At 40.5% G+C, this 16,121-nt stretch overlaps 1 protein-coding gene across 13 annotated transcripts in view; it reads left to right on the forward strand.

Annotated features, from left to right (window-relative positions):
• CEP63 (centrosomal protein 63) overlaps window positions 1–15,008 on the forward strand; it is a 101,466-nt gene extending 86,458 nt beyond the window's left edge. For 8 of the 13 annotated variants that reach the window (XM_005669858.3, XM_005669857.3, XM_021069474.1 and 5 more), the window contains 6 exons: window positions 2,165–2,279; window positions 3,665–3,862; window positions 5,514–5,600; window positions 11,201–11,391; window positions 12,272–12,551; window positions 14,516–15,003. In XM_005669858.3, the coding sequence (XP_005669915.1) occupies window positions 2,165–2,279; window positions 3,665–3,862; window positions 5,514–5,600; window positions 11,201–11,391; window positions 12,272–12,551; window positions 14,516–14,674 (1,030 nt within the window). In that variant the 3' untranslated portion in view covers window positions 14,675–15,003. Of the gene's footprint in view, window positions 1–2,164; window positions 2,280–3,664; window positions 3,863–5,513; window positions 5,601–11,200; window positions 11,392–12,271; window positions 12,552–14,515 lie in introns of all 13 variants that reach the window. The other 5 variants (XM_021069477.1, XM_021069478.1, XM_021069476.1 and 2 more) reach the window with 2 other exon arrangements.

The following is a 16,121-nucleotide window of genomic DNA, read 5'->3' on the forward strand; positions in this document are numbered from 1 at the left end:
GCGCACGTGAGGGGTAGGGGGAGGGGGGATGCACTGGGAAGCACAGCTTTCTGATAGCTGGTGGGCTGGTGAGCTCGCTGTGGCATGGGGAGTATTCTATGGTAGCCCACCCCTTCTTCTCTCCCCTCCCCAACACTGGTGCCTTGTCTCTCCTGCAGATCCAGTTCTTCTCCCAGGTTCCCTCTGATGTGGCTTTCCACTTCCCAGCCCTTAGTGTATTGCTCCCTCCCCCTGCAATGCTCTGCTTTCTAGTCTCCCAAACAGTCTCTGCCCTGTAAAACCTGACAGACTGGTTACTAGGCCCTCCCCACAAGCAGTCTACACACCACCCACCCCAACCCGTTCCAGGGGACTAACCTCCGGAGCCGAGGTCTCTCTGCCCAGCCCCGACCCAAGCGTCTCAATTTTTGGTGACTGTGCCAGTAGTTCAGATGATCTGTTCGGTTCTCACTCTGCTTTTCAGAACTCCGACTTCCTGCTGCACTCTTCTCTGTATCTGGAGATTCCTCCGATTGGGCTGATCTTTCCATCGAGTAGGTGACTTTCCAGGGTGTGGGATCCCTTTCTCCTCCACAGTTCCCTTTTGGGAGCACCTATCCAGCTCGGATTCCCCTTCTCTCACTCTCCTCTTTTCTCTTGTTTTACCCAGTTATGTCACGAGATTCTTGCCATCATTGGAGTTTAGGTTCTTCCGACAGCGATTGATTGCTGTTCTGTGTGAGTCGCTTAACCTGTAGATGTGTTTTTGTTGTGTTTGTGGGAGAAGGCGAGTGTGTCCCCCTACTCTTCCGCCATCTTGCCTCCTCCCCCCATTTATTTATTTTTGTTTTTATTGCCATTACTCTAAGAGGTGGATCTGATAAGATATTGCTGTGATTTATGTTGGAGAGTGTTCAGCCTATGTTTTCCTCTCAGAGTTTTATCTGGTCTTATATCTAATTCTTTAATCTATTTTGAGCTTTTTTAAATCTATTTGGGATTTATTTTTGTGTATGGGGTTTGGAAGTGTTCTAATTTCATTATTTTACATGTTGCTGTCCAGTTTTCCCAGCACCACTTATTGAAGGGGCTGTCTTTTCTCCATTGTATATTCTTGCCTCCTTTGTCATAGATGAGTTGACTGTAGGTGCACGGGTTTAATTCTGGGCTTTCTATGCTGTTCCACTGATCTATATTTCTGTCTTTTTGCCAGTACCACACGATGACTGTAGCTTTGTTGTATAGTCTGAAGTCCGGGAGCCTGATTCCTCCAGCTCCATTTTTCTTTTTCAGAATGGCTTTGGCTATTCTGGGTCTTCTGTGCTTCCAAACAAACTTTAAAATATTTTGTTCGAGTTCTGTGAAAAATGTCCTTGGTAATTTGATAGGGATTTCATTGAATCTGTAGATTGCCTTGGGTGGTATAGTCGTTTTGACAATATTGGCTCTTCCAGTCCAAGAACATCATATGTGTTTCCATCCGTTTGTGTCACCTTTGATTTCTTTCATGAGCATCTTATAGTTTTCAGAGTACAGGTTTTTTGTCTCTTTAGATAGGTTTATTCCTAAGTATTTTAATCTCTTTGATGTGATAATAAATGGGATTATTTCTCTAATTTCTCTTTCTGACCTTTCATTGTTAGTATATAGAAATGCACTTGATTTCTGTATTAATTTTGTATGCTGCAACTTTGCCACATCCATTAATGAGCTCTAACAGTTTTCTGGCAGGGTCTTCAGGATTCTCTAGGCATGGTATCATGTCATCTGCAAATAGTGATAGTTGTACTTCTTCCTTTCCAATTTGGATTCCTTTTATTTCTTTTTCTTCTTAGATTGCCATGGCTAGGACTAGCAAAACTATTTTGAATAGTAGTGGCGAGAGCGGACATCCTTGTCTTGTTCCTGATCTCAGCGGGAATTCTTTCAGCTTTTTACCATTGAGAAAAGCTGATGTTAGCTCTGAGTTTGTCATATATGGTCTTTATTATGTTGAGGTAGGTTCCCTCTATGCCCACTTTCTGAAGGGTTTTTATCAGAAATGGGTGTTGGATTTTGTCAAAGGCTTTTTCTGCATCTATTGTAGGATATTTCTTTAGACATCAACAAAGTAAAATAACTTGATTTCAGTGGTTTCAGGGTTTTCATTTTGTTTTAAATACATAATTTTATTTTTGTCTTACAGCTTGGAATCTGTGAGTGCTACATGTAAACAGCTGAGCCAAGAGCTAATGGAAAAATATGAAGAGCTGAAGAAGATGGAAGTGCATAACAATGAGTACAGGGCTGAGATTAAGAAGGTAAAGGTCCACATGCCTGGGATTGCAGAGCCCTGAGTGTTTACAGCCTGAGCTGCGGGTTGGAGATTACAGGAGTATTTTTAAGGAGAGAAAAGTGTGTAGTGCAGAGCCCATTTGATGCTCAGGAGTAGAGAGTACCTGAAAGGTGCTTAGGAGAGTGCCTTCTATGTCATCCTCAGGGATATGCTATGTAAGTATTTTCCAGATAATTGAAGCCTGCCCCCTTTGAACTCCAGTTATATTTTAAACATGTCTTGATGAAAAGTTTTCTAAAAGATACACACCTCAGAGTTCCCATTGTGGCCCAGCAATAGCAAACCCGACCAGTATCCACGAAGATGTCAGTTCGATCTCTGGCCTCGCTCAGTGGGTTAAAGGATCCGGGGTTGCCATGAGCTTTGGCGTAAGTCACACACGTGGCTTGAATCCGGAGTTGCTGTGGCTGTGGTATAGGCCAGCGGCTGTAGCTCCAATTGAGTCCCTAGCCTGGGAACTTCCACATGCCATGGATTCAGCTCTGAAAAGACGAAAAGAAAAGATACACACCTTGCATGCACAAACACATTATGTGAGCTGGCATTGAATATTTTCTTACTGACTGAAGGTGATGATGAGGGTGTGCTATGGGTAGTTATATCCGAAATGGCGTATGACGTGTGCAGAGTTTATCTCTATGTTAATGGGTCCTGGCTGTTGACTCAGATTTTTTATTACTTCTTCAAGATTACTTCTAGCCCCTTTCTTCTTCTGTTATCTTCTATGGACTATGAAACCATATAAGCAAAAATTTTAGATTTGCAGCTGAAAAAAGAATGAAGGTTACAGGAGCTGTCCTCTAAACAATGTATACTTGGGCTTTAATACTGGTTCTCAGCACTTGAGTAACCCATCTTTCCCTGTTTTGTTTTGTTTGTTTGTTTATTTTTTCTTTTAGGGCCACATGTGTGGCATATGGAAATTCCAGGCTAGGGGTTGAATTGGAGCTGCAGTTGCTGGTTTCCGCCACAGCCACAGCAACACAGGATCTGAGCCACATTTGCCACCTATGCCACAGCTTGAGGCAACACCAGATCCTTAACCCACCGAGTGAGGCCAGGGATCGAACCTGCATCCCCATGGATTCTAGTCGGATTCTTAACCTGCTGAGCCACAAAAGGAACTCCCCATCTCCCCCTGTTTTAAGATCTAATAACTAATTGTGGGTATAGCCATCTGACTTTCAATACAGATATGCAACTTGGTAAACTTGCTAATTTTCTACAGATTTAATCAGGGAAATTTATGTCTTGAGGTAAGGTAAAAATTACTTTGTTATTTTAACTATTAATGTATTTTTCTGTCTATATATTTTCTCTCAATTTTTCATGCTTTCTATTTCTTTGTAGTTGAAAGAACAGATTTTACAGGCCGAACAGAGTTATAGTTCTGTCCTAGAAGGAATGAAGATGGAGATTTCCCAACTAACTCGAGAGTTACATCAGCGAGATATCACTATTGCTTCCACCAAAAGTTCTTCATCTGACATGGAAAGGCGACTTAAAGTAGAGATACAAAAGGCAGAAGAAAAAGCAGTAGAGCATAAGGTGAAACTTGGACTAAAACTTTTTTATTTTTGTCTTTTTGTCTTCCTAGGGCCTCACCCATGGCATACGGAGGTTCCCAGGCTAGGGGTCTAATTGGAGCTGTAGCTGCTGGCCTACACCACAGCCACAGCAGCACCATATCTGAGCCTCGTCTGTGACCTACACCACAGCTGCTAGCAACGCCGGATCCTTAACCCACTGAAGGAGGCCAGGGATCAAACCCCCAACCTCAAGGTTCCTAGTCAGATTCATTTCCACTGTTCCACGACAGGAACTCCAGGACTAAAACTCCTTATTTGAAGTTTGTTTTTGAAGATTCGGTTTATTAAAAGTATAATTTCCACAGTATTTAATTCAGTAAATTTTTATTAGTCCTCTTCTTCAGGTTGAGGGTGGGCTGGTTTATCTAGTGAAGATCGGTGGGGAGGTAAGAGAAGATGCTGATACAGACACGTGATGAGACAGTTTCTGTGGTGTGTAGTGAGGGTGAGCCATGTTCACTGAGACAGACTAGAGCTCAGGCAGGGCCAGTGGCAAGGGATGAGACTGGAATGCAGGGATCAGCTCCAGAAGGGCCTTGCCAACCTGTGCAGGAGTTTTCGTGTTACCTCGAGGGCCTGTAGAAAATGACATTAAGCAGGAATAAGAGGTCTCTGTGGCTGTCTTGTGGAGAATAAGCACGGAGGCAAGGAGACCACTTAGATTCTATCACAGCTGCAAGATGGTGGCCTGAGCAGTGTACATGGGAGACAGAGGGAAATGGATGAATTCTGGAGATACTTGGCTGGTAAAATGGACTGGTCTTTGTTCAGTTGATTGGACAGGAAGAATGAATTAGAGTTAGGGAAAGATGTCACTCAGGATTCCAGCCTGGGCAACAGGAATAGAAAGTGATGCTTTTTAGTGAAATGCAGAAAAGATAGGGAGTAGGTTTGGGCAGGATAATGAATTTGCATCAAAGGTATACAAAGTAGGGAAGTTGGCAGAGGGGACATTGGTTTGACATAAAGGCTGGACTTTCATATGGAAATATATAAATTCTGGAGTCAGTTCTCCAGAAGACTTGGATGGAGTTCAAGATTAAAATCAAGGTAAGACATTTTGCATGAGGTCGATGTTTGAAACCCTGGGAGAATTAGAGGATTATGAGAAAGCAGAGGGTATGAAGAGGAGAGACTCGCACCAAACTTAGGAAACTACTCATTTAGAGTAGAAAGGTGTTGGAATGGAGCTAAGAAGAAAAGTAGCAGTAAGGAAGGAAACCACATAGTCCTTGCAGGAGAAGCAGAAAGCTAAAAGTAGGGATGGTCAAGCAGAAAAGCTAAGGAGAAAGGGCACTAAAAATAAGTTAGTACCTTTTGCAAGGAGTGTAGTCCACATGCTGTTGGAGGTAGAGGCCAGTAAGAGTAGGCGACACAGAAGTGCTTAGGGAGTTAGGAGTGCCCTGTCATCATGTTAGAATAATGTTCCAATTGGGTGCATTTTAAGTCATTTTGAAACACCTTTTCAAAAAGCATTTTAGAAATCATTCGTATATATGCATGAAGAATATAACTTCACTTAATGAAAATTACATGTGGAAAAATTATATAAGATGCATTTGATTTAACTGATTATTTTATCTATTATTTTTTCTATTTTCCCTTCTCAGGAGATTTTGAATCAGCTGGAGTCACTCAAATTAGAAAATCGTCATCTTTCTGAAATGGTGATGAAATTGGAATTGGGTTTACATGAGGTACGTAAGTAGAAACTAAAGTTTTTCTACTATCCGAGCCTTTAAGAAATCACTTTGTAAAGCAAAAGTTCAAATCAAATTGTGAAATGCTCCTTCTCCAGAAACTTTCTCAAATAAAAAGAAGTCAAGACACTTGATGGGGGTGAGCAAAATATGACTCTCCACTTCAGCAATTGGAAGATTTTTTTAAATATTATGTAATAAAATATGCGTATAGTCTGTATCCTTAATAGTGAGAATGTATATAATATATATATGTCTAGCATAGTGTCTCGCATTTAGTAAGTGCACAGTAAAGGTTAGATGCTATAATTATTACTGTAATTATAATGTTTATAATATCTTTTCATTATGAAGTGTGTCAGCTTTTAAATAATTTGGTTTCATATCATATCTATCTTATGTTTTTATAAGATATGTCATTTTAATCAAACATAGTAGAATCTTTTATGTTCAGAGTATTTTAGTAAATAGTGTAATGGACACAGGGATGAATTAAAATAGGACTCTTGCCTTTAAGAGATTGAGGGTAAATCACAATGAAAATTAGAATATTTTAAACTGAATAATGTTGAAAATATGTCATTCACTTTTGGGAGGACAACAAAAATTATGCTTAATAATTTTAAAGTGTGTTTGACAAGTGTGTTGAAGTATATTTGTAGAAGTAGTTGGTAATTTTTTTGTTATTAATTTTAGCTAAATTCCACAGTGGTCAGGAAATATACTCTTGAGTTATTCCAATTTTTTTTTTTTATGGCCACACCTGCAGCATATGAAAGTTCCAGGGCCAGGGATTGAATCCAAACTGAAGCTGCTGACCTATGCCAGCCATGCCAGCCATGCCAGCCATACCAGCACCTTTAACTCTTTGCACCAGGCCAGGGGTTGAACCTGCGCCTCTGAAGCAACCAGCACTGCCACAGTCAGATCCTGTGCCACAGCAGGAATTCGTATTTCAGTTATTTTAAGTCATTGTGACTTTCTTCCTCTGTCCCAGCATTTTGTCCGTATTGGCAAGCTTTCCAAATGCACTTGGAAGGAATGTGTATTCTGTCATTATCAAGTGTAATGTTTCATTTATGTCCAATCAAATTTTTTAATCCTTTTATTCAGACAGATCTTGTCTTTACTGATGTTTATCTTGTTTTATCATTTTGTGAGAGAGGTGTGTTAAACCTTCCTATTAAGCTTGTGTGCTGAGCCACGACAGGAACTCTTCGTAAAATTTGTGTAATTTGCAAAACAACCCATTGTTTTGACCCATCTTTTCTTGATGTGGGTCAAATGCCCAGAGATTTTAAAACTTATTTTTTTCTGTATTTCCAGAGAGTATGTGCTTCCAAAGATTCATGGTTACAGGGGCGTGGTTACAGTGCTCTTGTTTGCCTCTAAGTAGTTTCAGTTCCACACATGGATTATGAAGGCTGAGTGGAGGGAGAATGTATAGAACACTGTACAAATACCTTATTTTAGCTAAAAGAAAATATGGACGACTATTTTTATAACCCTTTGGGAGGGTGAGACTCTCTTAGTATCATGAAACCGTAAAAAATTTGGAGTTCCCGTCGTGGCTCAGTGGTTAACGAATCTGCTAGGAACGATGAAGTTGCGGGTTTGATCCCTGGCCTTGCTCAGTGGGCTAAGGATCCGGCGTTGCCATGAGCTGTGGTGTAGGTCACAGACATGGCTTGGATCCCGCATTGCTGTGGCTGTGGTGTAGGCAGCTATAGCTCCGATTTGACCACTAGCCTGGGAACCTGCATATGCCGGGGGAGCGGCCCAAGAAATGGCAAAAAGACAAAAAAAAAATTTTTACAACATGAGGAATTTTATGACATAAAAATATAAAATCTAGATGACAAGAGGCCCCATAAAAAAGAGTAATTGACTAGAGGACAACAATATTAACAGATAAAAAGTTAATATAAAATATTAGGATTTCTTATAAAGATAACAAAAAGATTGGAATTTAGTGGGAAAATGGGCAAGGGACATAAATAGATAATTCATAGAAATGATGCAAAAATCCAGTGAAGAGGAAAAGCAGTTACACACCTCTAATAATCAAAAGAAATAAATGTTCTTTTGCTTATTGGCTTGACAGTTTTTTTTAACTGATACAGCCATTGTTGGCAAGGATACAGAGCAACAGGCTCTTCGGTGCTCTGTTAATGAGAAAGTGAATTGATACAGCTATTCTAGAGGGCAATTTAGCAATATCCATTAAACTCGTGAATACATAGAGCCTATAAAGTCTGTGCGTTTCTGATTTTGATTGTCATTGCTGAATTGTTCTCCAGAAAGGTCGTATCAGTTTGCATTCCCAAAGAACCCATCCTGTAGGAGCAAATGCACAAAAATGGTTATTTCAGTGTTGTTTGCAATAACCAAAATTTTGGAAAAAAACCAAAATGTTAATCTATAGAGGGATGGTTAATTGTGACTTTCTATACTAGGAAATATTATGCCATCATTTAAGATGGCAGATGAGCATATGCAACTAATCATGTTCCCTCCCCAAATCCCTCCTATAATGAAAGGATTTTTTTTTTTTTTTTTTTTTTTTTAAAGCACAAACCTATAAGGATGGGAAAAGTGGGAGAGGAGACAATAGCTAAACATTCTGTAAGGGGGGAAGATGGGTGGGTGGATGGATAGAAGGAGGGAAGGAAAGAACAATGGAGGGAAGGAAAATGACTTTATATGCACTGATAAGGCCAGTACTAAGCTAAAGTGGTGGAGAAAACCAAGAACCAACCTGATTTGCACAGAATCTTCAAAAGGCTCAGCATTTGGCAATGTGTGAACACAGTGATTACCTGTTCATATTTGAGAGTTGGGAACTCTGAGAGTGCTTAAGCCAGCTATGACCAGAGATTCTGTTCACTTTAGTTTATTCTGAAACTTCTGTCTAACGGTGCTAATACTATCCTTTCTTGACACAGCCAGGTATGTGCTTGCTATGCGCCTTTCTTATTACCTTTCACATTCATTTAACTGTAGTTGTTGTTAATAAAATAATATATTTGAGAAATGTTTAAAAGATGCCTGCCTGGCAAAGGCAAACATTATCTTCTCTTAAAATGTACGTTTAATGACATCAGACATTACTCTGGTGCGAAATACCATCAGCGGTTTAAACTTTCTCTGGTGTTGAAGATACATACCATGTAAACATGGTATATGTATTAAGAACAATTATTAGAAAGTGCCTTTTTTTTTTGGGAGTTCCCGTCGTGGCGCAGTGGTTAACGAATCCGACTAGGAACCATGAGGTTGCGGGTTCGGTCCCTGCCCTTGCTCAGTGGGTTAACAATCCGGCGTTGCCGTGAGCTGTGGTGTAGGTTGCAGACGCGGCTCGGATCCTGCGCTGCTGTGGCTCTGGCATAGGCCGGCGGCTACAGCTCCGATTGGACCCCTAGCCTGGGAACCTCCATATGCCGCGGGAGCGGCCCAAGAAATAGCAACAACAACAACAACAACAACAAAAATTAAAAAAAAAAAAAAAAAAAGAAAGTGCCTTTTTGCATTTGACCATCTAGGAAGGTGGGAATTACTTTTACAAATTAATATTTTGGCTAAATAACTGTTTTAATAAAATTATCTAATTATCCTAATGAAAACAATAGCTCTGATTATTTACCATATTAAAAAAATTGACTGTAGTTTATAATTTAACTCCTATGTCCTGCAAATTTCCTTTGAGATTTTATCTGTCATCAGCAACTTATTAAAAGATTTCGTAACTTATTGTCACTAGTGGTATAGGTAGTTAAAAAGTTGTATTTTAAGATTTATGTTTTCATTAGGTACATTCTGTTTGTCAAAGCACTGTGGAGCAGCTTACTTTCAGAAAATTCTTTATAGAAAAGACCAAGCTAAACATCCTATAAAATTCCAAAGAAGATAATCATAGGAGTTCCCATTGTGGCTTGGTGGTAATGAACTCAACTAGTATCCATGAGGATGTGGATTTGATCCCTGGTCTCACTCAGTGGGTTGAGGATCTGGAATTGCCACAAGCTGTGGTGTAGGTTTGCAGATGTGGTTGGATCCTGAGTTGCTGTGGTATAGGCCAGCAGCTACAGCTCCAATTTTACCCCTCGCCTGGGAACTTCCATATGCTGCCAGTGTAGCCCTAAAAAGCAAAAAAAGAAAAAAAAAAAAAAAAACCATAAATTTTCAGAATGCTAATGAAAATATTTTATCATTAGAAAACAATGGTCCAGGAGTTCCCGTCGCGGCGCAGTGGTTAACGAATCCGACTAGGAACCATGAGGTTGCGGGTTCGATCCCTGCCCTTGCTCAGTGGGTCAAGGTTCCGGCGTTGCCGTGAGCTGTGGTGTAGGTCGCAGACGCGGCTCGGATCCTGCGTTGCTGTGGCTCTGGCGTAGGCTGGCAGCTACAGCTCCGATTCGACCCCTAGCCCGGGAACCTCCACATGCCGCAGGAGTGGCCCAAGAAATGGCAAAAAGACAAAAAGAAAAAAAAAAAGAAAGAAAACAATGGTCCATCTAGACTCCTGTTTTTTCAGGTACTATATTACCAGAAAACACCTAGAATTGAAGAGGAATAAAATTTATAATCATAGAACTTTGACCAGATTGCAGTAGTAATTTCTGCGTTACCCTTGAATACTGCTTTATCATATCCAAATTTATTTCATATGCCAGAATAGGTGCCAATATTATGTAAACATCTATAAGACCAGAGAATAATTTATTTAAAATTTGTCCCTGCCAGCCAGAATTGCTGTTCAGAACCTTATGTTCAAATTTCTTTCTTTGAAATAGATCTCTCGATTTTTTTCCACAGGTATTCTGGGACTATTTAACCTTCTCTCTCTCTTTTTTTAATTAGTAGCTTTTTAAAAAATTATAGTTGTATATATATAATTACAATATTAAAGTGTACATACAACATACTGATTCAGCATTTTTATAGATTATACTGTTTAAAGTCATAAAATAATGGCCCTATTCCCTGTGCTGTACAGTAATATACCTTTGTAGCTTATTTATTTTATACTTTTTGTGTCTCTTTTTCCCCTGCTCCTATCTTGCCCCTTTCCTTTCCACTCCCCATTGGTAACCACTATTTTGTTCTCTGTATCTCTGAGTCTGTTTCTGTTCATTTATTTGTTTTATTTTTGAAATAAATGTGAGATATATAGATATATATGCGATAACGTAAATGATAACATAAGTCTTTGTATTTCTCTGTTTGACTTATTTCACTAAGCTCAACCTTCTCTTTCTTGAAGGAGAATCCCTGGCTACTATTTTCTTTCTTTTCCCCTATTTTTGATTCTCATTTATACCTTTCTTCAGTCATACTCCCAGCCTTCTCTAGCTCCTTCGATATTCCTTGGCACATCAGGGTGGCCCACTGTGCTCCTCATTTTCTACCCCCATTTACTATAAGAAACAGAATGCTTTTTCTCTTTTAGGGGGCCAAAACCAAACCTTCACGTTTTCCTACAGAAAGTCATAGATTGAGTAGTTACAGCTAAAAAAATGTTATTTTCTGCTATCAGTATCACAGATCACAAGTATTCTTATACAAATGAAGTGACTCCAGTATTCTTTTTTTATTAGGCAAAAGAGATTTCACTAGCAGACCTCCAGGAGAATTATATTGAGGCATTAAATAAATTAGTGTCTGAAAATCAACAACTACAGAAAGATTTGATGGATACCAAATCCCAGCTGGAGATTTCTACTCAGATGTGCAAAAAAAACCATGACAGGATCTTTAAACCAACACATAGCAGAATACCTGTGTTCAAGTAAAATTTCTTCATGGTTTATTTAAAATGTGTATCTTTATAATTCTCATTTCTTTGAGAATATTTTCCGATTTATGGAAATTAAATCTTCATCACAAGACTCTCTACTTAATTCTGAAGTACATTGTGCACAAGTAAAGCTACTATTAGGTAAAAAAATGCAGGGAGTTACATAGCACTTTCATTCAAGCCTCGGTTTTAGACTCTCTGGATGTAGGTATAAACAGCAGCCTTTCCCCCGAGCCTTTTCATGCCCCTCCCACCTCTCCAACCCCACTAGTCCTATAAGAAGTAGAAGTTGACTTTTTATAAACAGCTTCTTTTGTATTTTTGGTCAACTAATGATAGACTGTTACCTAAGAAAACAGCATTCAATGAAATACCACCTGGCTTCAGCTCTTACTGTGTGGCTTCCATAGTTTCCTACCAAGAGTCTTTACTGAAACCCTCACCTCCACTCCCACCTCTGCCCCCCAAATGAGGATAGGTGCCTCTGTGTGCACAGTGCTTCCCTCTGTCCCAGCACCAACCACACTGTTTGTCATCCTTGCTGTATTGTAAGTGTGTGGGGGCGTGGGGCTTGGATATTTGAGGCCCGAGTGATAGATAGAACACCTAGCCTGAGGAACTGCTCATTTTATAAATTATAGCCTTCTCTGCAGTCTGGTCTTGTTTGTTTTTTTTTTTCCGGGCCAGATGTCAAACATGCACCACAGCAGCGACCCCAGCAATAGCAGTGACAACGCCAGATCCATAACCCACTACACTGCCAGGGAACTCCTTGGCCCTGTATTTTTTGCGAACTTCCCACAAGTCTGTTTTAAATGAGAGGAAAGTTGCTACGATGTTTATCTGTTTTGTTTTCTAATCTGCTGTTCAGGCCAGCCCATGGCCAGCACAGGCAGGATGGGATGCAGACTGAGCACTACAAGGCAGGTCTTCACTCTCCAAGAGGACAAGCATCGGATAGCATAGAGCCCCTGTCCAGGGGCCTCAGCCCCGCGAGAAGTCAGATCAGCCCTTGCTGCTCCACCATGTCTCTGCCGTCTAACTTTCTCTCCAAAACTCACTCTCTGCCTTCAGTGCTAGATACAAATGAAACCAATTTTTCTGACACTATCTCTGAGAGTATAAATGACCAAGAAGACTTTATATCTTCGGTATGGAAACTTTTTAATCTTACTAGTTTAATTAGTTTACTTGGTTTCATTTTTTTATTTTAAAGCAGAGATTTTGTTTTGTTTCGTTTTGTTTTTCCCCCTTGCTGCTGGTTTTCTATCTTCACTACCTTTGTTATTCTCATATATTTTTGTCTTAATGTTTTGCTTGTGGAAGACATAGTCAGCTATGATTTCCTATGCATCTTAGGAAATATAAGTGTTAGGTATTCATTTCTTATTAGCCCGAATTGGAAATTCCCTTCCTGTCTTTTTCAGAGAGGATCAATTTTGTGTTGTAATGATGGTTCAAGGAATACCTCTGCCTGCTGAGATAGCCCTGAGGCATAGACAGTGGGGGAGGGAGAAGGGAACAAATGGAAAGGGGTGGGTGGAGGTGGAGGAAGGACTCAGATCTGACGTATCTGGAACATGGACGGGGTGCCACACAGTGGTGGCCCTGTGGGCAGAGGCAGCCCTTTGACCCAGGCTGTCCCCTTTTCTTGCAGCTGCTGCGAGGACTCCACGCCACCATCTCCCTTTCCTTCTGTGCTGGAACCTTCGCCTCTGGCCATTCATTCCCATCACCCTCCCATGGTCCTGTCCCTGTGAAAGTTCTATGTTTTTGACTTTTAAATGTGCCAACAAATCCATGGGAAGGTTTTTTTTTAGCTGTCAAAATAAATCCCCGCTTCACTTGTATATAGTTCTAAAATCCAAAAAAAGTCCTGACAACTAACTATCTTCTTAAGTTTGTCAGCAAAACTTATTTGGCACTAAAACCTGACCTGGCCTAAACTGAATAGGTAATATGTATAGCCAGTGTTTATCCCACTTAGCATTTTACCTCAGAAATATCAATGTATTTGATTATGGATATTACCTGACTCCTCAAGAGTCATGGATTCTGTATTTATAAATTTGCCCCTACTTGCTAAACCATTTGTAATTCCTAAGCCATACTCATAAGCACTTCCACAGTCTTTCATAAACATGTGCAGAGCTGCACAAATTTGAGTCATCAGACTTGCTTGTTTCCAGCTGAAGTCAGTCAAGGCCATGCCCTTTTGTTTCAGCTCTTGTACTGAGATGCCCAGGGGATGGAGATGCTGGGGTGGGGGGCGCAGCACAGCAGAGTGCAAGAAGTTGGATGCTGGGGTTGAACAGGGTTTGAACCCTAACTCTGACATCTTTCGTGGGGTGGCCCTGGGCAAGTCACTAAACACTCTGCACCTTGTTTTCTTTTTTATAAAATAAAGAAAATAGACTCTTACCGGGATGAATTGTTTTTAGGAGTTAGGATTATAATCTGTGTGAAGTGTGAGAGCGTGTGTGTGTGTGTGTGTGTGCGTGTGTGTGTATTTCCCATAAGAGCAGTGTTTCGGTGTGCATTAATTCAGTATTTGAGGTGACTTCATACAAAATGACTACTGCAAATGAGGATCAACTGAATATGACACATGTGACCTTTCTAAAATCTAAATTCTGAAACCAGTGGTTTTAGCAAATTGGGGGCTGTGGATTGAAATTTTGGGGAAAGGAAAATATTGATTTTAACTGGTATCTAATTTATTATAAATAGATTTTCTGTGCTTTAAAATGAAAGTAACATTCAGATTTTAAAAGTCAGTTTGAAATAACAGGAATTAATATCTCTTCTGAGGTATAGAAAGATGTACAAGTCTAACTTGAGAAAGTCTTCAGACCAGTAATATATTTATATGACACTTTATATTTATACAACTTGTGTCAGGAAGGAAAGGGTGTGTGTTAACTTTTGCAGAACTTTTTTTTTTTTTTTTTTTTTTTTTTTTTTACTATTATTAGGATGAAAACAAATATCTCTTCAGAGGAAAATATTTTTTAAAACTCACCTTTTAATATTGCTAGTTAGGAAATATCATGAGTACTATGTCTTAGAAGTATACTATTCAACTTATGTATGTCAAAATGTGTTTCTTTTCAAGTGTCCCTTGCCTCTGTCTCCTCTTGGTTCAATTGCTACAAGATTTTTGGAAGAGGAGGAACTGAGGTCTCATCATATTCTCGAGCGCCTGGATGCCCATATTGAAGAACTAAAACGAGAGAGTGAAAAGACAGTGAAACAATTCACAGCCCAAAAGTAGCCTCCTAAAAAATCACAAACATGGAATAAAAATAAACACTGAGGAGTTACTGTCATCATGAAGTAGCGGCTCTTTGAAAGCATGAACGTATAAAAACCGTGAAGATGAGACTGCTGTGAGGAATCTGAGAAACTGATACTTAGCTCTGAGGTGTTTTCACTGCACTTGTTTGTTTGAAGGACATTTTCCAGCAGTAACTTGTAAATAAACCACTTTGCTAGACTTTTTTTCTCATATTAATATTTATTGTCATAAAATGAGACTTTCTCTTGCTGACTTAAGCGTGAATAGACTAATTAAAATAAAAATTTTATGATGCATGTTGAAAATAAAATAACTGTAGGAACCTCCTTTGCGGGCAGTGTATGTGGCGGAAGCATGGATTTCAGAATCAGAGTGGTCCAGATGGCTGGGTTCGTTTGGCTGGGCACTAGCCAGCTGCACTGGTGATGTGTGGAGGCTGGGTGGAAGTGTGTGAAGGGACCAAGGGACATAGACAGGAAGCCTCCTCTTGCTTAAAGAGAGAGGTGGGAATGGGAGCTGGGTTAATGTGGGTGCTGGGGGACACCCAGTGGTGGATATCTTGGCTTCTGTGCCTCTGAGGAGAGGTTTAGAGGTGGAGACAAAGATCTCAAGGTGTCGACAGCACTCAAAGCCATGGGAGCTGACGGCCTACCAAGAAGGAGGGCATCAAGAAATGAGAGCAGATATTGGGGTCCTGAAGGACATCTGTATATGAGCATCGTGGGGAAATCCAGCAGAGGAGCTGGGATGTGCAACTGAAAACCAGAAAGTGGGCTGGAGGGCTCTTGCCACCCAAGGATGAGGCCCCCTGTAGCATCAGCACACAAACATCCTATTACCCAGACGTCTTCACAAGAATGCCTTCAGTGAGTGTTCCTGTTGTCTTCTTAACTCTCTCCAACCCCAGTGCCCTCCCCTCCAGGAAATGGCTCTCCTGTGCTGTTAATGCCCAGTGACCCATTCGTCCTGAGCATCATTTCATACGCTTGGCCTCTCCCTCTTCCTCTCTTGGCTTCTCTGACCCGACACACCTGCCCACCGGCCACTCCAAATCCTTCAACTCTTCTATAGGCCCCCCTAAGGCTTTGATGTGGGTTGTCTCACTGCACATACTCTTCCCTAGACACTTGCATTCAACTTTTAGGCTTTTAGTACCAGCTATAGGCCAGTGACTGCTGCTACATTCAAAACTGATCTTGACCTCTTCCCAGAGCTGCCACCTCAGATATATATCTGCTTATGGAATATCTTCACTCAAATGTCTGCTAAGCCTCTTAGGTTGAACATTTCCAAGAGAGGACTCGATTCTCTGTCTTGCTTAGATTCCATGTCAGGACAGCATCGTGTGTGCAGTTGCTTGGAGTTATCCTTAATGCCTTCCTTACCCACACCACTGTATCCAAGCCATCAGGAGGTCCTGCCA

Source organism: Sus scrofa, chromosome 13 (assembly GCF_000003025.6).
Source record: "Sus scrofa isolate TJ Tabasco breed Duroc chromosome 13, Sscrofa11.1, whole genome shotgun sequence".
NCBI lineage: Eukaryota > Metazoa > Chordata > Mammalia > Artiodactyla > Suidae > Sus > Sus scrofa.